Source organism: Lingula anatina, chromosome 6 (assembly GCF_051362555.1).
Source record: "Lingula anatina isolate TDL-2025a chromosome 6, LinAna3.0, whole genome shotgun sequence".
In the NCBI taxonomy this organism is placed as follows: Eukaryota; Metazoa; Brachiopoda; class Lingulata; order Lingulida; family Lingulidae; genus Lingula; species Lingula anatina.
Window position 1 is genome coordinate 9435998 of NC_141772.1, and position 27057 is coordinate 9463054.

General features: G+C 38.3%; 3 protein-coding genes across 6 annotated transcripts; 2 read left to right on the forward strand and 1 right to left on the reverse strand.

Annotated features, from left to right (window-relative positions):
* Positions 1 to 1623: 1623 nt before the first annotated feature.
* Positions 1624 to 10037, forward strand: LOC106161480 (uncharacterized). The gene is made up of 3 exons (XM_087016418.1): positions 1624 to 1706; positions 2399 to 2494; positions 9619 to 10037. Exons 2-3 carry the CDS (start codon positions 2416 to 2418, stop codon positions 9879 to 9881), a joined length of 342 nt encoding a protein of 113 aa, XP_086872544.1. The 5' UTR covers positions 1624 to 1706; positions 2399 to 2415; the 3' UTR covers positions 9882 to 10037.
* Positions 10038 to 10309: 272 nt separating this feature from the next.
* Positions 10310 to 19015, reverse strand: LOC106161479 (F-box only protein 7). 2 transcript variants are annotated; one of them, XM_087016413.1, is made up of 12 exons: positions 18828 to 19015; positions 18470 to 18650; positions 17679 to 17947; positions 17184 to 17319; positions 16653 to 16848; positions 16217 to 16291; positions 15793 to 15882; positions 15428 to 15480; positions 12088 to 12211; positions 11605 to 11642; positions 11277 to 11439; positions 10310 to 10532 (listed from the first exon to the last, which is right to left on the reverse strand). In XM_087016413.1, the coding sequence occupies exons 1-12, from the start codon at positions 18935 to 18937 to the stop codon at positions 10387 to 10389; spliced, it is 1581 nt and encodes a 526-aa protein (XP_086872539.1). In that variant the 5' UTR covers positions 18938 to 19015; the 3' UTR covers positions 10310 to 10386. The 2 variants fall into 2 exon arrangements, with proteins under 2 accessions (XP_086872539.1, XP_086872540.1); XM_087016414.1 differs by having other exon boundaries at positions 10310 to 10528; positions 11273 to 11439.
* A 3080-nt stretch (positions 19016 to 22095) lies between these two features.
* LOC106174587 (uncharacterized) lies at positions 22096 to 26980 on the forward strand. Of its 3 annotated transcripts, none has more exons than XM_013556209.2 (2): positions 22096 to 22118; positions 25925 to 26980. In XM_013556209.2, exon 2 carries the CDS (start codon positions 25990 to 25992, stop codon positions 26746 to 26748), a length of 759 nt encoding a protein of 252 aa, XP_013411663.2. In that variant the 5' UTR covers positions 22096 to 22118; positions 25925 to 25989; the 3' UTR covers positions 26749 to 26980. The 3 variants fall into 3 exon arrangements, with proteins under 3 accessions (XP_013411663.2, XP_013411662.2, XP_086871860.1); XM_013556208.2 differs by lacking the exon at positions 22096 to 22118 and adding an exon at positions 24189 to 24405; XM_087015734.1 differs by lacking the exon at positions 22096 to 22118 and adding an exon at positions 25272 to 25400.
* The last annotated feature ends 77 nt before the right edge of the window (positions 26981 to 27057 follow it).

The window sequence follows — 27057 nt, forward strand, 5'->3', positions numbered from 1 at the left end:
TTACTCCAATCATTACTAAAAAGCCATAATTCAACAAAATCCCAATCTTCTTAAAATCTTTGAAATATTACCGAGAATGTGTAAAAGGTAGGTGTTACCCAACAATGACTTGGGATAATAGTTTATAATTGTGCAAGTTTAATGATTTTTTTGTCAAAGAAACTTATTGCTCCTGCTCTTCAATCATTTTTATCCTGCGACCTTGAGGCCCATTCATGCTGGACGGCGTCATTTCTGCGTCCCTTCTGCGATCAAAAATGTGGTCTGGACTTGTCGGAGGCGAATGTTGCGGCGAGGCAAAGTACAACTACGCACAGAACCTTCATTTTAACGTTGACTGAAACTGAACATGACAAGTATATTTAAAATACATTTCGAACATTTAAAATAAAAGTTGAGACGAACAATTGAACTGCTGTTTTAAAGATCGACTCTCTGCGTTTGAAAATATCCCAAAGTAATATGTTTGTGTCCACAATCACGTATCCTGCTCAGCTATGCATCTTTCCTAATTCGGATAAATTAATTAAAACGATAAAACACCTCTCATAAAGGAACCCATTGTCCATATTTTTGTTTAAAATGCACGGGATGACAAGGCAATCTAAGTGAGTGACCAGTACTTTATTTAAAAACTTGATATAAAACATCGAACTCAAGTCCAAGGATAAGATCGATCATTAATTTGTGATTACGAGGTAATAAATTTATCGAGGAAAATGCAGCAATAGATATAAACCTAGATTTTAAAAAAATCATGTTACAGATAATTGGCCTGGGCCTGTGTCCTTTCATTGCATAATTTCATTAAAAGGAAATTACCGGGCATGTCTGCACTTTAGAGGCACGATGTGAAACTTATATAAACAGTAGGTCCTGACACGAAATTTTTAATAAGTCAAGTTAAAATAGAAGAATATGTAAAAAAAATACGAATGTCTATTCCTCGGCGTTAGAACCTACCTGGAAGAAGAATGCGATCAGCGTCAATATCTGTTAACCGCAGGAACAGTGTGCCGATCTTCACGGAGAAGTCCCAATTTATACCCCCCTGGAGACCCTGGCCGTGGCTCGGTTCCAGAAGCAACCCGCTGCAGGCGCGCCTTAGCGTAGGAGTCCGTCACACCTGTCTGCAGCACCCTATCTTTGATTTCGTTGTTGTGTGGTCATACAAGCAATTTTAATTTGCTATCAGAACGTTCTTTGAACGTTCTTTGTGCGATCTTAGCGATCATCGAGCGTTCTTTAAGCGTCCAAAGGTGACCAGGCCAGTTCCATGGTCCCACAAAGGACGCAGATGTGTAAAGGGGGTTTTACAAATGGTCGATACACGTAGAGACAGCTTAATTCCCGCTCTTGGGAAGTTCGGGTCTGCGGCTCAATCTTCAGAGACAGTTTCGAGATATGAGGCTTAAAAAAGTCACGAAAACATGGTAGGGAAATGATCACCCTGACATTCAAAAAAGTTTATCTCCTGGTGGCAAATTAAAATTGCCGGTTTCACCACCTAACAATGAACTCAAATGCAGGGTACTGTAGACACGCGTGATCGACTCCTACGACAAGGCGCGCCTGTAGTGAGTTGCTTCTGGAAGCGAGCCACGGTCAGGGTCTCCAGGGGGATATAAAATGGGACTTCTCCGTGAAGATAGGCACACTGTTCCTGCGGTTAACAGATATTAACGCTGATCACATTCTTCTTCCAGGTAGGTTCTTACCCCGAGAAATAGACATTCGTATTTGTTTTACACATTCTTCTATTTCATTGACTTTATGCGTCAAGGCCTACTTTATTATATTTATCACATTCAGGAACCGTGCCTCTGAACTGAGGCATGTCCGTTTATTTCTTTTTAATGAAATTATGCTATGAAAGGGAGAAAGAAACTTACGAAAAAAGTTACGACAAACGTCAGTAAGTCAAAGGTTTCCTATCTGGGATTTTCTCGCCAAATCAAATTTTTCTTGGATAGGTTTTTTTCCCTCCTAATCACAAATTTTTGATCGACCCTTGGGTTCGATGTTTTATACCTAAATTTCTAATAAAGTAATCTAGTTTTAAATGACTGGTCACTCAATTAGACCACCTTCTCATCCGGCACATCTCAAGGGGTAATATGGACAATGGGTACTTGTATTAGAGGGATTTTTAGATCGCCTTGTCTTCCCGTGCATTTCAAAAGGACATATAGACAGTGGGTACTTTTATTAGCGGGATTTCCTCGTTTTAATTAATTTTTCTGAATTATGAAAGATAATCGCTCAACAGGATACCTGACTGTGGACACAAAAATATTATTTCGGGACAATTTCAAACGCAGAGTCGATCTTTAAAACAACAATTCAAATATCCGTCGCAGCTTTTCTTTTAAATGTCTCATTCTTGTTTCATCTTCAGTTTCAGTCAACGTTAAGATGAAGGTTCTGTGCGTTGTTGTTGTACTTTGCCTTGCCGCGACATTCGCGTCCGCCAATTCTCTTGACGAGAGAGTGGGTAAGAGAGATTCACAAATACTGGCGTTTAACTCTTAAATTAGCTCTTTTTAGTCACGGTATTTATTAGTGTCAAACTGTAATTTTAAATAGATTTTTAATTGAATACCAGGGGCGGATCCAGAGATATTTTCTGACAGTCTTCCAAATTATCTTTGTTGATCCATCCTCCATTTTTGACCGTCTTCCGACAGAAAACATTAGATACCTGACAATATAAACTTGAAAATCTGACCGTCTTCTGGAAGACCCAGAAGACGGTCTAAATCCGCCCCTGAATACCACCCTAACGTGCCTACACTACACTCAAGGTCTTATCAACACAACTTGCTAGGTCTTACTGAGCGGATTACTAATATTTGTTGCAAAGTGTCTTGTTACTGTTGAAGACACGATCATTCAAATTCGTTCTATTCCCTTCACAAAAATTGTAGACAAAATATAGACAAAAGGAAAAGCCATTCTATTGGCAAAAAAATTAAAACCCAATTCCCCGCAACTTTGTAACTTCCCCTTTTCAGCCCGTATGCTGATGGAAGACGAAGAATTCAAGAGGAGTTTCTGGACCAAGATCTGCGACGCCATCGAGAACGTCATCAACTCTTTAATCCCTGATATCGTCAAGTTAGGCTGCGACAGCGTGAGTGAGGACTTTATCTGTGATCTGGTGGTGAAAGCCGTTGGCGGCTATTTTGGAGCGACCAAAGCAACTTGTAAAGCTATCATTCCCGACAAGTCCATTGAAGACCTGAAAAATCAGTGCAAGATATACGGCACCTTTAACGGCGTGAATATCTGCTAGACGGGCAAATCCGATCAGCAAAATGTTAGCACGCTTCTACATTAAAATTTTTGCAACATTTCTTTAACTGTGTTTGAGATAGAAAACATTACGAGATGAAGAGCGAACGAGTATACTAGCTTAACAGACCATGTTAATTTGGGTGGGCATTTTGTTCGGGCCGAGTAGCCCTTACTTGATATTTGTGAATTTTGCTCAATTTCTACCGAGCTAATAACAACAGCAGCTTATTATTAATTTTCTTGCTTTAGTCTTCATTAATTTCTGCCAATATTAATATTTTAAAAACGAGTTGCATTTTGCGTTTTTATCAGTTTAAGCCAGTCCTACCAATATTTTATCATTCCACTTAAATTGTGTTGCTTAAGCTTACTTCTAAAACAATTAATTGGAAATTTGTATAAGAAGTATTTTTCTGAGGGGGGGGGGGAGTGTCAAAAAGACAAAACATTTCATACATATAATATTTTCAAACTTATCAAGTAAAAGACTGTTTCAAGTCAAAATGAAATACTTTGGCGTACGTGGAACAATTACCGGATATTACCCCTGTCTTTCCCACGTGCTTCCACTAAGAGTTTAAATTGGGCACTTGCAATTATGAATAGTTGTAAGTTTACCGACCGCAGCTTCAAAGTACAGGCCTATTGCCGGCAGCAATTTTAAAGGAAGTGGGGTGTCTATTTTCTGAATTCTGGAGAAATAGATTCTGTTACCCCCTCAGCTGACCTAACTTATAAAATGACATACGCCCGTATTCTATAAGGTCACTCACACTCACACTCATAGAGTGCCACTTGACACTCAATGAGTGTCACTCAAGACTCAATGAGTGAAAGGTTTACCTCAGACTTGAACCTTCCACAGACCTCACTCACACTCATTCAAGTTATTAATTTTGAGTGATGGTTGAGTGTGTGGTACACCTCCCTCAACATTCACTCAGTTCAATGTTTGTTTACCAAAATGGCGGATGTGTGGCTAAATATAATTGAAAACAATAATAGATTACAACATGTTGGCGGTCAAGTGCGAAGAGAGTACAATTTTGACTATGAAAAGTACACTGACGAGGAGTTCAGAAGACGTTACAGACTGACCAAAGACGCCTTCCAGGAATTGTTGCGTTTGGTAACACCAATGATAGCCCCTCATAATGAAAGAGGCAATCCAATCCCTGCAGATATACAGCTGCTACTTACACTGCGTTTCTATGCCACTGGCACCTTCCAGATGGCTTGTGGAGATCTCTGTGACATTTCCCAGTCATCTGCAAGTCGTATCATCAAAAGAGTATCAGAAGGTATTGCTTCGCTTAAACCACAATTCATACGGTTTCCTGAAGGACAAGAACTTCAAAATATGAAGCTAGGATTTTGGAGGATAGCCGGTTTTCCAGGCGTTGTGGGTCTATCGACTGCACTCACATCAAAATACCATTTCCAGGTGGTGTGGATGCAGAACTGTACAGAAACCGGAAGGGCTACTTCTCTATCAACGTTCAGGCTGTATGTGGTTCCAATTTGGAGATGTTGCATATCGTGGCCCGGTGGCCTGGCAGTGTACATGATGCACGAATATTTGACAACAGTCATCTGTGTGCACAACTTGAAAGAGGGGATATAGAAGGTATTCTGCTAGGCGATGGGGGTTACGCGTGTCGTCCATATTTGATGACTCCAATAATAAACCCACTTACAAGGCCAGAGCGTTGTTACAATGCTTCTCAGATACGTACCCGAAACACAGTTGAACGAATGTTTGGTACATTTGTTTCCCTGCCTCAGCATGTCCCTTCGCACAAAACTACAGACCACTTTGACCATCATTATCGCCACGGCAACTCTGTATAACTTTGTAAGAGCCAGGAATGACCCCATGGATGAGCCACCTCCGCAGAATGCACCGAACCAAGTTGTAGCAGTTTCCTGTTCCAGCTAGAGGATTGGGCAATGCAGCCAGACGTACCATAATACAGCAACATTTCTCATAAAAGGACAACAACAAAGTAAGTATTTGCGTGAACTATTTATTGAGTCAATACCAAATCATACAATAATGGCAGCAGTTCTTTAAGCATCTACTGATTCATCACGCATTTGGATTTCAGTTTTCTTCTTCTTTTCGCCCTGTTTATTCCAGTAACTTAACTCAGCATCAAGCACTTCCATTTTTCTTTTAAGTTCTTCTTCCATGTACATGTACTCCATATTCTTCTTCAGGTACTCGAGTTCAGCACGGTGTTGTTCTTGCTGCATTGCCAAGCATCGGGATTGAGCAGGAGTGACCTGGGTTTTCCTGGGTTGCTTTCCAGTCTCATCTAGATCTGTAATAGTGACAGTTGATGGAGTGGGTTCATCATCAACATGGCTATCATGTTGAATGTCATGCTGATCGTCGCGTACAGCATCTTGTTTATCTGTAATGAAGTATTGCAATAAAGTAACCATTTTACAGTTATACTTTGTCATAAACATTCAAATAACTTAATAGTGTGCGGAAAATATGACAATCTATTTATACAGGCGATTACAATATCATCAATAGCAGTAATAATAAACAGCATTCTAGGTAACTACTACGAATAAATACCTTGCTCCACATTGTCATTATCATAGGGGTTGGACAAACTGTCGATCTGTGATGGTATAATGGCTGCTACAGCAGAGGCAGTTTCATCCGCAACCCTTCTTCGACCGCCACCAGTCAGCTTTGCTTCCCTCTTTTCCTTTGCAATAGACTTCTTAGCCCTAGAATTTATATTTTCCCAGCATTTTTTTAGTTGCTTGCTGTCCCGTTTCTTCACCCCACTTTGCGAGTTGAACTCCTCTGACAAGCTTTCCCATGTATCGTTTTTCTGCTTGATCATTTTGAAGTCATTTTTTTTACATTCCAGAACGGATTTGTTTTTGTCCACTATTAAATTCAGTCAGTAGAGACTTCTCTAGCTCAGAGAAGTATTGTCTGGACATGGTGACAGCAGTCAGACTGACTAAAGTGATATGCACACTCAATACAAGGAACTATTACTCAAGTGTCACTTAACTGAGTCACAGTTGAGTGAGCTTAGTGAAAGTGAACACATGTAACATTCAATGAGTGTGAGTAGTCACTCATTTTATTGAGATCACACTCACACTCACACTTGAGTTACTCTTCAGCCACACTTGAGTGAAACTCAGTTAAGTGTGAGTAGAGTGTGAGTGTGAGTGACCTTATAGAATACGGGCGATAGAGTCTAGATCAAATTTTGGTGCATATTAGACCTTTTCTGGCAAAAAACGCTCCTTTCAGTTGCTGTCAAGTTTTGTGAATTACCATGTTGGAACAAATAATAATAATAATAATAATAATAATTATAATAATAATAATAATAATAATAACAAATATTATTATTATTATATTCCAAAATCCGCAGAAAATGTTTAGTAGACTTTACATGGGTAAAATGAACAGAATTAGATGAATAAAGATAATAAGTAATAAATAGGCAGTTAACATGTTAAGATATCAAAATGTGTGGTTTAATATAAATAAATATATGGACAGTTAAAATTTAAGATAGATAGCACAATGTTAAGATAACAGCCAGTGAAATCAGTTATAAAACTTTTTTGAAAATGAAAGTTTTAAATTCTTCTTTAAAGTTGTCCTGAAACTCTATAGATAAAACGTGACTTTGGCGTTCTATCATCACAGACAATCTTCAACGACACTCACCTCAAAATACATTTGGTAAAACAAAATAAACGGCTTCCAGCTGATGGGTGTTTTACACTCCTGTTGGAGTTGGAGGGGGGGGCGGTGAATGTGCAGGACGCCACGTGCTCAAGACGACCATCACATTGGCTCGGTTAAACAGAAGGTCTAGTGACTAAAAAAAAAATTGCTCAGGACAACACGAATGTCTTTTCTCGGTGACTAGACGTTACCGATTAAAACGGGTAACAGTTAATGCACTACACTCTTTAACTCTTTTAAAATAAATTCTCCAATCATTTCTAAATAGTTATTATTCAACAAAATCCCCATCTTTTTAAAATTTTTGAAATATTACCGAGAATATGTAAAAGGTAGGTGTTACTTAACAATCTATTGGGGTAGTTTAAAACTGTGCAAGTTAAATGGCTTTTTTGTCGTTGTTTGGTCGTCGTTCAATTTATTCTGACCCTTTATATTTTTCCATCAGTTCTAACTCGATCACCCTGGTCACCCAATTAAGAACATCTCCAGAAAACGAAACGTATAATTAGGAATAGCCTTTTTTTCAACTACAATAATGCTTTCAACTACAATAATACTGGTCTGCATGGACTGATAATAAGCCATATTATCATTGTTGTCCTTATAAGACGGATGGACAGGGGCCGAAGACGAGAAAGGCAGGCTGACAAGATATAGAATTTTTGAATCTGCAAAAAATTGCGACAAGAACTACATCTTGAAAAAAAAACCCAAAATGTTCGTTCTATAATTGCCCTCAAATATGGATCGGTTCAAGAATTTTAGGGGAAAAATACCAACTGGAGGCTGGTATGAGACCAGTAGTAGCTGTTACCCTAAGATTTCCTGTCTCTGGTGAAAAACACCTAGTGAGGCCCCGTAAGAGAGTAAAATATAATACTTTACTTGCCGAAAACAGGCCGATCGTTGAACATTCATTCTGCAACCAAACCATGCTTGTGCCTCCTTTCTGCTACCACGGCGATGCGTGTGCGCCCTCTCTGCGTCTCTTGAGCGACCTGCATGTACTTGCAGCGTCCATCCTCCATTGCGTTCCCTGTGCGATTCTTGAGGACATGCGCATAACTTCGCGACGATCATGGGGTCCCCTGCGATGCTTGAACGTTTTTTGTGCGATCTTAGCGATCACCGTGCGTTCTTTGAGCGTCCAACGGCGGCCTGGCCAGTTCCATGGTCCCTCAAAGAACGCAGAAAGGATCCCGCCCAGTGGAAAGGGGGGTTTACAAATGGTTGATACACGCATCAGACAGCTTAATCTCCCGTATCCTTAAACTGACCTCACTTTTGGGACGTTCGGGTCTGCGGCTCAATCTTCAGAGATAGTTTCGAGATATGAGGCTTAAAAAGTCACGAAAAACATGAAGGGGAAACGATCACCCCGACATTCAGAAAAGTTCCTCACCTGATAGCAAATCAAATTTGCCAGTTTCGCCACCTAACAATGAACTCAAAGACAGGGTGCTGTAGACACACGCGTGATCGACTCCTACGTTAAGGCACGCCTGCTGGAGCCGAGCTACGGCCAGGGATATAAATTGGGGCTTCTCCGTGAAGATTGACACACTGTTCCTGCGGTTAATAGATATTTGCGCTGTTCACACCCGTCTTCCAGGTAGGTAATTACGCCGATGAATAGATACAATATAGATACAATGCAGTGAAAACGTACGAAAAAATGTGACGACGATCGTCATATAGTCAATAGATTTTTCTTCCAAATCAAATTTTCCTCGATAAATTTATCCCTCCTAACCACAAATTATTGATTAACCACATCGACTTGGCTTCTATGTTTTAAACCTAAATTTCTAATGAATTAATCTAGTTTTGAATGCCTGTCACTCAATTAGATCGCCTACTCATCAGGCACATTTCAAAAAGTAATATGGGCAATGGGTACTTTTATTAGACGGACTTTATTGCTTTAATTAATATTTCCGAAAAAGAAAATACATAGCCAAGCAGGATACATGATTGTAGACACAAAAATATAACTTTGGGATATTATCAAAATCAGAGCGTCATTATTTTAACATCAATTCAAATGTCCGTCGCAACTTTTCTTTTAAATGTTCAAAATGTTCTTTAAATATTATTGTCTCATCTTCAGTTTCAGTCAACGTTAAGATGAAGGTTCTGTGCGTTGTTGTACTTTGCCTTGCCGCGACATTTGCGTCCGCCAAGACACTTGACGAGAGAGTGGGTAAGAGGGATTTACAAATACTGGCGTTTAAATCTTAGACTAGCTCTTTTTAGTCATGGTATACATGAATTGTCAAACTGTAATTTTTAAATCGAGTTGTAATTAAATGTCACCCTATAATGTGCCTACACTACTCAAGGGATCATCAACACAGCTTGTTATACATGAACGATCTGACTGAACGCATTGCTAGTATTCGTTTCAATTGCAACGTGCCTTGATGCTGTTGAATACACGTTTATTCAAATTCATTCGATCTCCTTTACAAAAGTTCCTTAGAAACCAATTTTGTAGACAAAATGAATCTTTCCATTACAAAAAAAAAATCGTTACGTTAAAACCTAGTTCCTTCAACTTCGTAACTTCCCCTTTTCAGCCCGCATGTTGATGGAAGATGAAGAATTCAAGAGGAGTCTCAGGACCAAGGTCTGCGACGCCATCGAGAGCGTCATCAGCAGAGTTCTCAGCTGCGACAACGTGTCTGAAGACCGTATCTGTGGTCTGGTGGTGAACGTCGTTGGCAGCTATTTTGGAGCGACCAAAGCAGCTTGTAAACTTGCCATTCCCAACAGCCTCATTAACACCCTGCAGGCTCAGTGCAGTAAAGTCGGCAGCTTTGAAAACGTGAACGTCTGCTAGACGGGTAAAGCCGACCGGCAAAATATCAACACGCTTCTACATTAAAATTTGTGCAACATTTGCTGAACTGTGTTTGAAATGAAAGACATTACGAGTTGAAAGACGAACGAATTTTGCTAAATTTCTGCCGAGCTAATAACAATAGCTTCTTATTAACTTTCTTTTTGTTCTCATTAATTTTTACAAATTTTAAAATACTAAAAAACGTGTTACATTTTGCTTTTTTTATAAATTAATTTTAGCCAGCCCTACCAAAACATGAATATTCCACTTACATTGTGTGGCTAAAGGTTACCTCCAAAACATTTTATTCGATTTTTATAAAATATTTTTCTAGAGGGGAGTAGATGTCAAAAAGGCAAAACATTACATACATATAAAACATGTAGAATATTGCACTTCTATTTTTTTACAACAAACAAACAATGTACGGAATAACCATCGGTCCTTTTATTAAAACAAATAACAGATCAACTGACGCCTTTAAAGATCAACAGAGAAGTCTTTAGAAAAATCTTGGCCCGAAGCCGCCACCACCGTACGAAGGTCTTGGGTTTCTTACTCCCGGTCCAGGGCGTGGTCTTGGAAGCAACCCCGGGCCCAGGAGAGGGTCAAATCTGGGCTGTGGGAGGCTGAAGACTGGCCCACTTCCTGGAACGAAAATAAGGCTTCGTTCACATGCAATGTCTATTTTCTAAATTCTATTTTCTATTCGCGCTATCTTATGATCACGGTCTGTGCACTGAATATCCCGCCGCGTAATTACTGGCAGCGCGAGCCAGTTACTTATAGTAACTTATAGTAACTGGCTCGCGCTGCCAGTAATTACGCCGCGGGATATTCAGTGCACAGACCGTGATCATAAGACATGCCGCAAATAGAAAATAGAATTTAGAAAATAGACATTGCATGTGAACGAAGCCTAACCTTCTTAATAATTTATATAAGGCCAATGTTACTATGAAAAGAAAATTGCTGGGAGGTTGATTTGTTATGTTTGTCGGAACAAGGAAATTGAAAATGGCCATTATATTATTCACGGATATACCCTACCATCTACCTTGTATTGAGTTTGTGGACTTTGAGGGATGTACAATTGCGTATGCATAGCAAAAATGGTGCAAGCAAAAATACTCAAAAGCGCGCACACACACACACATGCTTAAACCATTTTTTCTACACTCTCTCCTAAAGCCACACCCGTGCGAAATCCCGCTCACTATCACACACTAATCGCCATGCTTCATATTCTTCCTTCTAAAACTCGTGCACACAAAAACACACATGCACTCACACACACACACACACACACACACACACACAGCCAACCTAATTGATAACAACCTGAATTCTACCAAGGAGTTATAAGAGTTATAACTCCTTGATTCTACCTACCACCAAACGGATCAAGATCATAGTCTCCTCCCCTGAACCCTGGGGGGTGGACCCCGGGGGCAAAAGGCAGGGGTGGTACGCCAAAACGATGAGGCATTCCAGGAAGGACCAACCTGACCTGCTCCCTGGCGGCTTTTCTTTCAAGATATCTCTGCTTGTACAACTGAAAGAATGTTAAAGCAGCGTTTCCCCAATTCTTTTGCCTTAAATAACAACTTAATTACCTATATGAAATTAATCAAATATAGCCATGTTCCAGATATTGGGATTTCTTTTAATTCTTAGGCTAGCAATATTTATAACACTCGATTTCTTCATCTAAACTTACCTGATACCAATTATGTGACAAGCTATTGTCCCTGTAACCTGAAAGCAAGGAAGATTATTTTATGTTGATTATGTAAACAGCAATAACAGATAAATGCTCAAGACTTCTTACAGAACAAAATATTGTAAAAATGAGGGTAAAGGCTCGTTTCACGACCCCTATTAAAATTGACAGTTAAGGTGGACCAATTTGCAGCCAGCACACAAAATTAAAATAAATAAAGAAAGAAATATATAAAGAAATAAATAAGAGGTCGAGAAAATGTCCTGGGCAAGCAACAAAACCCACTGAAACTGGAATGTTTGAGGAAATACCAAATAATATTTATAAACAAAGTTTTCTGCCCAATGGATTCAGCAGAGGTTATTCTGTACACAGCAACAATAATAAGTAAAATCTAAATGCAACTATAGACACAAGTTTTTGATTTTTACAGAAAAATGTCCTTATAAATAAATTTAACAGTGCTATCATTTCACGTACTTCCAAAAGTTTTGAGATACAACCGCCTCCAAAGAGATGGTTCTCTTGTCATCGTCTTCAGTTCCTTACACACCCGCGCCATGACACACAGCGATGGGGCATCCAAGTAACTCATTATAAGAACCTAATATACAAACAAAACAAACCTTTTTTTATGTTTCAATAAATCACCTGCTCTCCAATCCCATCCTACTGAAAAGATAATAGCCAAGTTCCCTAGCTAAAGAAAATCAACTTGGCCATTAAAAAATTCATTTATTTTTTAGAAAATGTGACTAGCATGGGTCTTCAAGCCCGTGGAACTTCAAAGTCACACATTGAAAATGCCAATATGTGAAAAATTAAATTTTCACAAAATAACTGTTTAACTGGCAGTAAGAATTACCAAACAGACTGTATTTCCTACTGAAGCTGTATTTTAGTCCCATGTTTCTTTCCTGTAAGTTTGAGAACAGTAAATGACATGGTTTTTCTTAAATGGTCATCATGGGAGCAGTGCCCAAAATAGTTTTTTTTTTTCAAATTTTGATGCAATATTACATAATGTTTAACAGCTTAATGACCATCAACTTAAATAAAAAAATATTAGTATTATGGATATTCAGAAAATGTGACTAGCAAAGGTCTTCAGGCCCATGGAACTTCAAAGTCACAACTTGAAAATGCCAAAATGTAAACGAGACAGCACTGTTCTGAAATGTTTTTTTTTCTCCATTTTTAACAATTTTTAACATAAAACAAAATTAACAGTTTTCTGCCGTTTTTATATGATCAACTAAGAAAATTGATGAGATGGGAAAAATATCAACAGAGCAGTGTTAAATGTCCAATCTCTTCCATTCTGAGATTCTGAACATAGTGAATGATTGAATCTGACAAACTGCAATGATATGAGTTTATTTCCATTTTTGAAACTTTATTACACAATACACGATAACAAGTTTACCATCATTTTTACATAATCAACTAATAATGTTGTAAAATTGCAGGAAATGCCAAACACACACTTTTACGTATCTTATTAGTTCAATAATGAAACTGTTTACATGCCTAATAATTGAATCTGAGGAAATGTGAAAAAACTGCATTTCTTTAAAATAATGCCCCCAATTATGCTGATTTATGAACTCAACCTGCGTTTTAGCAGGAATGACCACTCCTGTGAGTTTAATGACAATTGGCCTATCTGTTTTTCTTATATTGTGTTTACAGTGTTGTATATATGCTGAAAAGTGAAAAAAAAAGCATAACTACTAAAATAGTAGCCTGATCATGCTGATTTTCGAACTTGACCTGCGTTATAGTAAGATCGATTACTCCAGGACCTGTGAGTTTCATGACAAAAAGCTTATTGGTTTTCCTTGAAATGTGTTTACAGTGTTGCATATATGCTGAAAAGTGAAAAAACAGCATAACTTCTACATTAATGGCCCAATCATGCTGATTTTCGAACATGACCTGCATTTTATGAATATTCATCAGCTCTGTAAATATACAGCCAAAAAGTAAAACTGCCTTCCACTTATCATGTTTACAATGAAAGTGCATGGCGCCGGCGACAGCGACAGTGACGGCAATGACGGCGACGACAGACGCAGGTGATGGCAATATGTACAGACACATCTGTACATATTAACTGTACTGTTTGAGAACAGTAAGTGACATAGTTTTTCTTAAATGGCCATCATGGGAGCAGTGTCCAAGATAGTTTTTTTTCAAATTTTGATGCAATATTACATAATGTTAAACAGCATAATGACCATCAATTTTTAATAATAAAATATTAGTATCATGGACAAATAGTAAACGTGACTAACAAAGGTTTTTAGGCCCATGGAACTTCAAAGTCACACCTTAAAAATGCCAAAATGTAAACAAGACTGCACTGTTCTGAAATGGGTTTATTTCCATTTTTAACACTTATTTAACATAAAACAAAATTAATAGGTTACTGCCATTTTTATATGATCAACTAAGAAAATTGATGAGATGTGAAAAATATCAATAGAACAGTGTTAAATGTCCAATTTCTTCCATTCTGAGATTCTGAACATAGTGAATGATTGAATCTGACAAACTGCAATGATATGAGTTTATTTCCATTTTTGACACTTTATTACACAATACACGATAACAAGTTTACCATCATTTTTAAATAATCAACTAACAATGTTGTAAAGATGCAGGAAATGTCAAACAAACACTTTTACGTATCTTATTACTTAAATAATAAGGCTATTAACATGCCTAAGAATTAAATCTGAGGAAATCTGAGGAAATGAAAAAAAAAATGCATAACTTCTAAAATAATGCCCCGATTATGCTGATTTTCGAACTCAACCTGCGTTTTAGTAAGACTGACCATTCCTGTGAGTTTAATGACAATTGGGCTTTCTTTTTTTCTTATATTGTGTTTACAGTGTTGCATATATGCTGAACAACGAAAAAAACCGCATAACTACTAAAATAGTGGCCCAATCATGCTGATTTTCGAACTTGACCTGTGTTTTAGTAAGATTGATTACTCCTGTGAGTTTCATGACAACAGGCCTAACGGTTTTCCTTAAAATGTGTTTACAAGGTTGCATATATGCTGAAAAGTGAAAAAACAGTATAACTTCTACAATAATGGCCCGATCATGCTGATTTTCGAACTTGACCTGCGTTTTATGAATATTCATCAGCTCTGTAAATATACAGCCAAAAAGCAAAACTGCCTTCCACTTATCGTGTTTACAAGGAAAGTGCACGGCGACGGCATCGGCGACGACAGACACAGGTGATGGCAATATGTACAGACACATCTGTGTCTGTACATAAAAAAAGCATATTAACACTAGACATATTCCAGCTATTTCTCAACTACAAAAAGAAATTTAATTAATCCAACAAAAAGCAATTAGATATATCAAAACTGATATTATCTTTAATTTATTATTATCATTATTGCACCTTGTCTCAAAGTAAAATATATGACAGGGCTTCAGTGTGTTCACATGACTGCAAGTGTGCAATGAAAGACAGTAATTACAGAACTGCATCTCATTCTCCATACATCTAAGGGATCATTCACATTAAAACTATTAGTCTACCAATATACATGTAGGTAACTCTGCAGAGACTCTCGCTCACTGTAATCAGTTGAACAGATTAAGACTCTTCGTCTTGTTTCCAGCATACTCATGTAATCACCATCTTTTCTGTTTTCTACTCAACACCAAGAGGTGTGCTTGTTTATTAAACAACCTGCATTCAGCACGGGTACCCACAGAGTTGGATCGACCTAGGTAGATCCACAGTTTCAAGAGCCCTAAGCAAGGAAAAGGTATTGAGCACTTACCTTCAACTCTGGGAGAAGTCCCATGAAGCCATGAAGTGTTGGTAGACTTAATGCTGAAGAAGAATAGTAATGCAGTTCTAGTGCATGTATCTAGAGGCAACTCAATGTATTTTTTCTTTGACGTCACATCCTATAAACTTTGTTATATTAAAATGCAAAGTTGTAAACGTGTTTCAAATCAGTTAAAACTCTTTTAACACTTTTTATTTCAATTTAACATGAATGTAAAATAAAGTTTGATACAGTTTTCAATCTTGAATGACACCTAAAAAATGCAAACATACATTAAATACTGAACCATAAAGCAAAAAAAAAAAAAACATCAATAAAATTACCAACAATATCTTAGCTGCTTATTTACCTACCTTGTCTCAGTCTTCCTAATAAAACATAGGCAATATTGTCCTTGAAGAGTCGAGATAATTTTGGCAACTGTCGGAAAGCTTGACATGCATCTAAAATGAGAAAATCAATGAAATCTCCACCTCCACTTGGACTGTCATTTTACATTGAATCTTAGGGTACATTTGCAATAGATATACCACACTGGCCAGTGCACACTAACTCCATGGGGACTCTCGCTGAATGCAATCAGATTAACATGCCTCCTCTTGTTTCTAACATACTTGTGTAAAATCACCAGCTTTTCTGTATTCTATTCAATACCATACCACAGCAAATAAAAGAAAAAAATAAGAGTTATATAAAACTAAAATGTGACACATGCAGTTCACATGATCAGGACTCTCAATTCTAAGTGTGGAAAGAACATTTAATGTAAAATTTTACCACAGGGTGTGTCCCTCATATAGTCTGTCACACTCATGGTCATGTCACAGGTGTCCCCATCCTCAGATATCAGACCTGTAGAGCATATAGAACAGAAATGAATTCAAATTGTGGTATTTTTCATTAAATTCAACTAAAATTGATGTACTACCGCACACATCCCAAGAATTGTTTTGTTGATGTAATCTGAAAAAATAAGTTATATGGACAAACGGTGCTCTGACTGCTTCAAACTTAAACATGCAAGAACAAACAACCATCTAGTTTTGAAGTCTTAAATTTGAGCATCTTAAAAATGGTTATATGTCTGGAAGTAAAATCTAACAGTGTGTATTTGGTGCATAGATCCTGCATACAAGAACTGACCAAATGCACAAGTCCTGCAATCTAGAACCTACTACGTACATACATGTAGGCCCTATTATCTAAAACCTACCATGTATAGCAAGAGTGGACCCAAGGGTCACCCCCACTAACGTGCAGGTCAGTTCTGGACACGAGTGGTGTGAGTAGGTCAGTTTAAAGCTCCCACCAGCTGACCTCCAGCCTTCAGGCATGTGCTGAGATGTATGCCGCTCAGAACTGGAAGTGCTGGCCTTGTCCATCTTGTCAGGGTCGCGCCGACTGCTGCCCTGTGGTGATATGGATAGTATGTATGGATTATAACTGGATAATCCAATAAAAAACACACACACACACACACACACACACACACAAAACACATACACACACAGCACAACACAACATATGCATACCAGTCCACACACACATTTACATGTGTATGTTGATAAAGTAATCAAACGTTGCCAATGTCACAAGTTTTCTTTGTAAATTTCCTACATAAAAATTTTTACTAATGCAAAAGAATTCTCCTTGAACACTGGCAATGGCTAAAAGTATTTTAGACATAACAGAACTCTGAATTAATCTCAGCAAAAAACACCCAAATCCAATAATTATATCTCACGTGACTGACAGCCGTGAACCCAGTTTCCACCATTAACACGTGAAGTACTACCCACAATGCCTCAGCCTTGCTGGTCACTTGCGCTGACTGGTACGTGCTCTGTAACAGATGCGGGACGGCACTGTTGGTGGAATCTCTAAATTGGCAGAGCATCAAAAAATTATTAGGACAGAGTCATATAAGAAAATATGCATGGTTGTACATGGTAAAATATGTTTTAAAATAAAAGAAATATCAGATGTATGTGTTTAATACAATACAATACAATACAATACACATAGAAGACAATCTTATATCCAAGAATTCAAGGTCTGACAAAACCGAACATTGACAGATGACGTCATCACCAAACACCCATCAAAGATGCATGACAGTTTTGTAGCTAAGGCCCACTTTTTTCAGAAAAAGAACCCTGGTTACCCACTTTGAAAATGCTGCCTATGGGCCAGATAATTATATATTTCCTGCCAGACACAACATGTAGTATTAACCAACCTGCAGTGGATGGGTTCCTCTAAATATCTATTAACCACATGCTCCTCGGACTGCCCAGTGTCCAGACACTGTCCACCTGTGTCCATATCCTCTTCAAAACCTCCCCGCCCAGGGGACACAGGATCTGACCCCCTAGGGGCAACATTTGCCACATCACTATGTGAGGGCCTTAGTCTCTTATTCTGACCATCTGAGCTTCCCTCAGTGGATGAATTACTGTGACTTGGCCTGGGTTCATGGTTGTGGGTGGTTGTGGAGCTACTTGAAGGCTGGATGTAGAAAATAAAGACCGGCTACATTATTTTTAGTCAGCTTAATTATTTTAGCATGGTTCACATGTATTATACAGATTTAACAGTTAAACCTATCTACCAGTAGGTACTGCATCCAAAATGATCATTTGGCTCTAAGAGCATGGATTTAATTGATTTTAGAAGAATGGAATTTAAGAATTGACCCCGAGCACATGTATTATTACTGTTCATCCAAAAATCAGCCTGTTATCAACACACATTACAACTATCATTACAAAAATTTCCTATGGGAATCCTACAAGACACTTCAGGAATTTTATCAGACATCCTATAGAACATCTATAGGAAGTACTGTTAGTATGTCCTATACGACCCTTGCTGTAGGATTCCTATATATTACAGGGTTTTGAGCCAATTTGAGTTTTCAAGTGGATTCTATTTGTGATGAATGAAAATAATCAGGCAATCATTTGATAGGCAAATTTTTTGTAAGGGCAAATAAAATGCAATATATCTTTCCATGTATATACAGAGTACCTGTTCAACTCCATGGCCTGAAGAACCAGGTGCCCCAGTGTTAACACTGTCTGGTGGCAGGACACCCGCCCTCAATAACACTTTGATCAAGTCTCCTGACACTACACCCAGCTCTGTTAATTTCTTGTCATCACCATCTTCTATGGGATCTTTGCCGTTCAAAGTCAGGAAAAAACTATCTCTGAAATATGTCAGCATGGAGGAACAGTGACAAGGTAAAACGGAAAGTTAAACTTAATGGCTAAAAGTACCTGAAAATTCGGGTACTTGTGCAGTATGCCAACACACACACACACGCACACACATACACACACACACACTTATGCGACATCGATTGGGCTTTACAAATTACACTTACTCCTGCAAGTTGAAAACTTCTCCAACGTTGTTCTTTAGTACTCCTAAAGTCGCGTCATTTTCTGGGCTGACTACAACTGTCCTTGATTGAAGGCGTACCCGCAATTTCATGCCAAACTGACGATTTTGTGTTTGCTATGGTGAACGAAAGTGAAGACAAAATGCTCGCTAGGTAGCGCATTGCCAAGACAAGCCACATTGATCGCCGCGCTAGAACTACTGACAGTTTCGGCCCTTTTCTTTAACCAGGCTGTAACGTCACAGGCAGAGATTAAAATATTGGATTGTTTGATGAAAGTGAAATGGAAGTATGGCATATCTCTTTAAGAAGGTATGGTTTTATCATAGAAAGTAGAGGGAATGTTTTGTCTTAAGTAAGCCCAAGAATTATTGATAGAAAAATATACACGATACAATCGCTGCTAGAGGTACACTGTTTATAGGCCCTACCGGTAAAATTCTTTTGTGTAAAAAATTGAGCAAGATTGTGTTTACGGACTATTAAAGGTCTTATTAAAATAAGCCAATACCACAGAAATATAAGGATATATTTCTAAATTCAGACTTTCAACGCAGAAACTCGCCATAGAAAAGGGGTGAGAAAAAAAAAGAAAGAAAAGAAAATTCTTAAAATATGCATCCGAATTAAGATTAGCGTCACTTTGAGATTTTGCTTTTTTTTTAATTTTATCATTTTGTGTGATATCCTATTATATCCTATAATATTGTCTACCATTCAGATGAACTGTAGGGCTGAAAGATCAATAAATGTTATTATTAATTAAATTAAATTTTGCGACCAATTTTCAAAGTTTTGAATCCTACATTCCCCACAGCTGTCAGTTAGGACCTACATGTACTAGTACCTGTTGAAGGAAGCAGAAGCTAGGGAGGTGTAAGGGGGTATTTATAGGCCTAAATTTTACAAACTTTACAGAAGCAACCTCGATCAGCCTGTGAAACCGACTCATTCGTCGTACATTTATTTTAGTAAACTTTATTTTATTTTAATTTTAATAAATTTATTTATTATAGGCCTAATTAAAATTATTACCTTTGACTGTGTTGAACCTTTCCGTATCGGGAACGTCGTTAACCACGCACGTTGTAAACCATGCACGTTTACGAACTCAGATAAACATAACTGACCGATGACTCAATAAAGGACACCTATAGATTGTCCTGTATGAGAGCCATTGCCAGAGACCGCTAACACAATAACCGGTGAATAAAGTCCACGTGTTGCCGAGTCAGATACAGCGGTCAGACAGATGGACAGCGTCTAGGTCGGCGTGGCCTTGGTTGCTGTAATCAAAAGTCAACGTGACATGCTGAATACAAAGACTAAATAAAAACAAATTTTGAAAGTGCTTTCGATACATTTTTGCCAAAGTGTTCTTTTAAAAATCCACCCTTTTTTCATTTATTCAAAATTCCATGTGGTTTATCATTTTGGTCCAATAATTCGACCATTTAGGTTTCAGGTCCGAAGCCGCGGGGGGGGGGGGGGGGGGGGGGGGGGGGGGGGGCAGTTCGAAAGAACCCCTTTCTTTGCTGGGAAATGGTCCACTCTGGGTAAATTTGATCTAAGTGAACTAAGGTTTCATTACAAAAGGCCCAACTTTTCAGATAAAGACCCCCCCCCCCCTTTTACAATTGCTGGCTACGGGCCTGGGTCTGTATCCTGTAGCTAGGTCATTAAGACCCAGTTAATTAGACCAAGTGGCAGATATAGAGGGGGGGTCAGGGTGGTCCTGACGGCCCCCTCCCCCCTGCGGTTTCTGAAAAATATATCTCACAATATTTCCCTCTTTAAAGTAGAATTTTTACTAGCTAAATTATAGTTCTAAATCGCACAAAAGGGCACTGTTTGCTCTTCAAAACACCAAAAAGAAAAAAAAAACACACCAAAGGGGCGATGATCGGCATCGCATCCGAGACCTGTCGTTCCTCTCCCCCCCCCCCCCCTTCAAATAATCCTGGATCCGCCCCTGAGACCCAGACTTCTGGTTCTAGCTGGACTGCTGCCAGCCCCGCCGACTGACCAGACTGGTCAACAGTGGTCAAGGCCGTTACTGTTATCTTGTTATCTGAAACACGTTTTCCTGATCACACTTTGACTCCCGTTCGATCGGTCCCATCAAACTACATATCACCCTCCCTCACTATGTGGCTATATCGCCTAGAATGACAATATTCATTTTTATTTTAACATGTTGTGAACTTGTATGTTGTATGTCACAGAAGTCATGAATTGCAATCAATCAAACACTCATTGATTTTTAAAACTGAAAAGAAAAACTTTTCCTTGGGCGGACAATTGCTTGTTTTTTGTTGTTGTTTTTTTTCCTTTCAATATTCTGAATTTTTGTCGTCTCTCCAAAATACCAATATCTATCAACGTTTCAGTTTACGACATGAAATTTTGATTTGGATGCTGTTATGGATGAGAGTGGGTGTTTTTATGGATGAGTCCGTTTTTTTTACCCTTCGCGGGGCCCAGAGGGCAGTGTCCCGCCGGGGGGGGGTTTCGCACGGGCCTCTTTCGTCTGCAGTTCTTTCGCGTGCACTAAGATGAAATGTAGTCCTAAAATTTTTAAGATTCGCAACCTTCGCACAAATTTTACAGTTGTGCTTTATTTCATAGCTCATCGCAATGCCGCAATCTCTGCTGTAGAGCTAATAAATATTTTGATAAGACAACCCCCTCCTAAATATACTGGATGTCAATATTTATGTGTCGTTTGTTTTGTTATTCTGACCCTTGGTTAACGTGACAATCAAACTCGCACCCTAATCGATAGCTGCAGATTAATTGCTTCTCAGGTGTTAATTTCACGTTAAGACTTTATTAAGTATTGTTCTGTGAGGTTCATACACGAAGGGAACCAAACCAAAATGAATCGCAGGTCAGATCCGAAAAAATAAAAAATCTGAATGAAGGGGGTAAAAGAAACGCAGTCATTTACATAATGCACAAGAGGAGACATGCAAAAATTAAAGCCATTTCACAAAATATAAATGTTACCAGCTAATGAATAGTCAGATAAATATTTGTGGATGTCTAGTGATAAAATAATCTCCGTGATCCTGGCCATTGGTGGAGGATGGGCTTTTGTCCACTAGGCTGTTCCGTCTGAATCCATAGCGAGAGCAAAGTCCTATAAACAATTTACGTCACATAGGTAACTTATTTAAGGTCCGTGTCAAACCACCGTTTGTGGTCATTGGTAAATTGGTATGTGAAAAGGCTACACATCTGTTACGAGATCGCCCATACAGTGAAGAACGTGTAGGTAAATTAAAGTTCTTCCCATATTAAAATTAAGTTTGTGTTTTTACATTTTTTACATAAGTGCTTTTTCATGATATTTTTAAGTAACTCTATCAGAACATAGCTACTGTACATAGACATATTTATAAGGCACAGTGTCTACATTTTTTCTATAAAAGTGGTTTACAGGATGCTTATAAGTAACTCTATAGGAACATAGTTACATACGTGTAGATATTTTAATAAGGTGGTATGTCAACATTTTTACAAAAGTACTTTTACAAGATATCTATAATGAGTAACTTTAGAAGATGATTGTGGGATCAAGTTTCCGGCAGAAGTGACGCGCAGACGTGTATCATACGGATTTCCCTCCCTTCCGTATAGAAACCTCAAGGGCAATGACGCGAGTAATACAGTCTTTAGCGCTACATTTGTTAATCTAATTATCGACACGGTGTGGTATTTTTGTGTTTACCTGTTAAAGACATGGGAAAGAATATTTTGTCACGGTTCAAAATTGGCCGAATATAATTGGCAGAATATAAAATGACTTATCAATAAGCCAACTGACAACCAAAGGCAACATTCAATTATATGTGATGCCCCAAATTATTAATAAAATTGAAATCAAGGTTTACTAACAGTCATAAGCCAAACAATTAGCAACTGAATTCAATTAATTCCTTTACTGTTGCATATGTTTTTCACCTTGTATATGGTAACATAATATAATTGATAAATTACACTAAATCATAAATTATGCAAATGTATATTTCGCTGTTAAAGTAGCTATTTAAAGATAAACAAGTTAGAATGGTGTGAAGTACAATAATAGTAAAAAAGCAAAAATCTGCTATAGTATAACACAATGGGTCTATCATTTTCATAATTTTTACTAAAAAAAACTTTTTAAAAACTCGGTAGTCTATTTCTGAGATAAGAGAAAATGCATGTAATTTGGTAGTGTATTTTTAATGAAAGTGTATCACAGGTAGAAAGAATGGGTAATGTTATATGTTAAACATTTAACTTCGCACACCTGAGGACGTTCATGTCTGAGTACACGTTTTACCATGCGGCGGTGACAGCATCAGGGCAACATATCCCGTGAAATAGTTACACACAGGAGGGGCTGGCAGGAAACACGGGCTGCTTTCACATTTGGTCATGGTGGACCGAAAATTTGGCTGTATGCGTCAATACAAGAGACATATTTCGTTCGTAATGAAACCATTGTACCAGGTTCTTCGATTTGAACCAACTCCGAGCGGACTTTCGCTAAATGCAATCAGATCAAAAGATTAACACGCCCCCTACTGGCGTTGAGTAGAAAGGAAAAAAAGCTGGTGATTATACGCGTACGTTGGAAACAATAAGAGGTATGTTTATCTGTTAAACTGATTGCATTCAGCGAGAGTCCCCGTGAGTTAGTTCGAACTACCTAGTACGATAGTTGTATTGTGAACGCATCCCTAATCATCCTAGGTCGTCTCAGTCCGATGTCATGATCTTAACTTGAATAAAACTTAATTAGTGCTAAAGGAAATTCCACCGTTCTTAGCATGGGGAATTAATTAAGACGATACGGTTCATAACGAAGCATCACTTAATGACTGTGTCAGGTGTTACTGAGGTAGATTACGTAATAGCTACCCCCATAAGCAGATGTCTGCTGCTCAGCTAAAAAATTCCTTCACTCATTAATAACAAATCTTATTACATACTTAATAATTTAATAATAATATAATATATTATATAAAGTCTAAAATCCATAAAATATGTTCTGTAGACTCTACAAACTAAAAACTTAAAACACAGTTAGATGAATTGAATTAATAAAATTATGACTTAATAGTCTGAGTTAAGATTTATTTAATACTGATTAATTATAATTTTATAATAATAATCAAAACAACTGAATATAAACGCCGTGTAGTCTGTAAAAAATATAGACCTAATATTTACGCGTAGTTCGGCAATAAAGATAAAACCTGAGCTCTCGTGAGAGGCTCTCCCCTGGATTGACTAAGGTCATATAGGCGGTTCTATAGGGCAAGGTTCAAAATTTCATTTATACACGCATACTATCATTAACCAGAAACGTGGCAGTCACGGAATCTGTGAATGTGACGTGCATTAATTTAATATAGGACTTCGTAACATAGAGACGCTACGTGGGTATGGTTGACGTTAGGGACGAAAAACCCCTTCAACATTAGCCCTTTTGTTCAGAAACAAATAATTTGATATATTTGTGATTGCGTAGCTCGTTTGTTGCTGTCACGGATGCCGACGTACAAAGGTGAGTAAATGGTTAAATCTGGGAAGGGCGGATCGCCTCTCCACAGGTAAAGCATTTACACCCTCTCCTCGGAATTTTTTCCAAATTTGCGAAAAAAGATTATTGTGACCGTAATGTTTTGTATTTTTTCAAAGCTGAGTTATGTACAAGATAAGAGTGTAAATAGGCCAACATGTATATTGTAATGTAGCATAAAGACTACCGGTAAGTCAAGAAAAAAGACGTGGAAATTCAGGTTTTCCGAAAAAGAACCAACCTAATGAAGTTCTGCATGTATTTTTCTGCCGGAAGATTTGGTTAAAGCCACATTTCCTTGTGCGTCACTGAATTTTGTTAATATTAGATAAAAAATGGGCAGTGCATGCGAAAAGAGTCTAGAGATCTTAATGCCAAAACAGAAGGTCTCGGTTTGCTCGACTATGTTTGTGTGTGTGTGTGTGTGTGTGTGTGGTTGCTAAGTATAAAATAACTTGAAAAAAGCAGATTTGAGAGGATAATTCTATATTTCTAAAATACACAGAGTCAGTCGAGTCTACCATGTTTCATTTGATAATATCCATACAAATACATTTCTAATTATATGCATGATATGTATGCAAAATTAGCCACGCCAGCGGATACGCATTGTGCATCTACTGGTCATTTGGGGACGTATTTATTGATAATGGTCATTAGTGGTCATTGTCTACAGCAAATACTTCCTATTACATAAGACCATAGTGCCACAGGAGATACCAACAGCGATGATTGCACAAATTATGCACACTATACCCAGCTGTGCACCTGAAACGACCGCTCACTGGATTTTTGCGCGACCCCCCCCCCCCCCCCCCAAGTTCCGGTGTTGAATATTTATGGAGCTTTCCGACCTCTGCACCAAGTTCCAAACTCATACGCAATAAAAAGTTCTTTTAAAAGTCGCCGCTTTCTTCAGGTCGAGTTTTATTTGAAAAAGCTTGAAAAACGCTTACAAATGGTCAATGATCTGTGTTCAGGTAAATCATTATTAGTTTATACGCGTTTAATCTGTGCCACAGTAGATTTTCAACCAAGGCATGAACAGTAGCATACTGAAAGAGGGGTGACAGGATAGTCAATCCATAATATTTGCACAGTTTCGATCAGTACATTCTACATCTAGGGACAATATTTGCACAAACTATCTTCAACATGCCTTCACGTATCACCTACGCAGCACGCTTCATCGGGTCGACTCTGTCGATCCATGCCTTTGACACGTGAACGCGTACAATAAAGCTTTTACTCGTGTTAATAGAAATATAATAGAAAAAGAAAACAACGAAAGAAAATTTAAAAATATAAACTTTCTTTTGTAAAATTTTTCATGTTTTCACGCAATGACTTACGTTTATCAATTACTGGCAGTAATATTAATCTAGCACCCACGCAACATATTTCCTAGTGCGAATTATTTTTTCCTGAACATTTTCTATACTTATAACAGGCATGGTTTTTCGTATGTACACTTGTTGATACATAATAATTTATCTTATTCCAGACAGCTCCAGCGTTTACCTGGTCCAAAGTAAAAAGAAGCCCACCTATTCAGTCTCTAGAGCGACCATGTCTTTTGCCTTCAACTTCGCCAAGGCAGCGGTGGGCTCTGTTAACGGGTATCTGGACCATTATAACCCGCTAAACAAACTTTTAAAGAGCGAGCCAGTGAAAGTGCTGCAGAAGGACGGGATAGTGGCGGCGGTGTGTGCTTCAGCCCTCAGCCTGGCTTTTCGGTTCGACTTCACGGGTCTTCTCGACCCTGGGGTCGCCACCAGAGACGCTGTGCCACCAGATGGCTCCACTAACAGTGACGCTACGGAGTCTGGAGAAGAAGGGGACACGGCGGAAACGGATTCTGCTTTCTCGTCTGCGTCCTCGGACTGGACGGGGAAGTCGCTACTGAAAAGCATCTCAGCACAAACTTTAGAGTATGTTAAGACTTTTGTATCAAAACTCATAGAGACGCCACTGTTCGTGCTTTTTGTTGCTATGTTAGGATTCATGGGGTTTGTCTTCGTCACTTCCTTTACAATTATTATAGGTGTCATAGCACTCTTCGCATTTATCATGACTGTGGTCTTCTTCAGCATGGCGTTTCTGTCAACAATGGGCTTTTTCTGCCTCTTTGTGGCTATTACAGAATTCAGGAAGAAAGGGGGTCAAGCGAGTGAAACGAGAGAACTCTTGTCTTTCACGGAATCGCTCCTCCGACAGACAGGAGCTGCCGACAAAATGAGCCATAACGCACCGTTTTCAACGCCGTCAACGCCATTTTCAACGCCATCCTCCTCGCCTTTTAAAAGAAAACTAGACTTTGAAGCGTAACGCTCTATAAAGGCCTACTTGTGAACACCTCAAGCAATTATTTTAACTTTTAAATATTTATTAAAATTCTATGTTTTTGGCACTTGCCATTATAGTTTATAGGAGGACAAAGTAGAAACGTGAAACGCTTTGTCGCTGTGGTAGAACATTGTAATATCTTTAAGTGAATGAGAAATTAATTATTAATATTAATATCAATACTAGTGTTTTATCAAATAATATTTTTAAGCGACTTTGGTGTCGTTTTAATTACCTATGCAGCAAAGTCAATTAGCAGTCTTTTAAACGCCCGCGATAAGCAAAAATGAG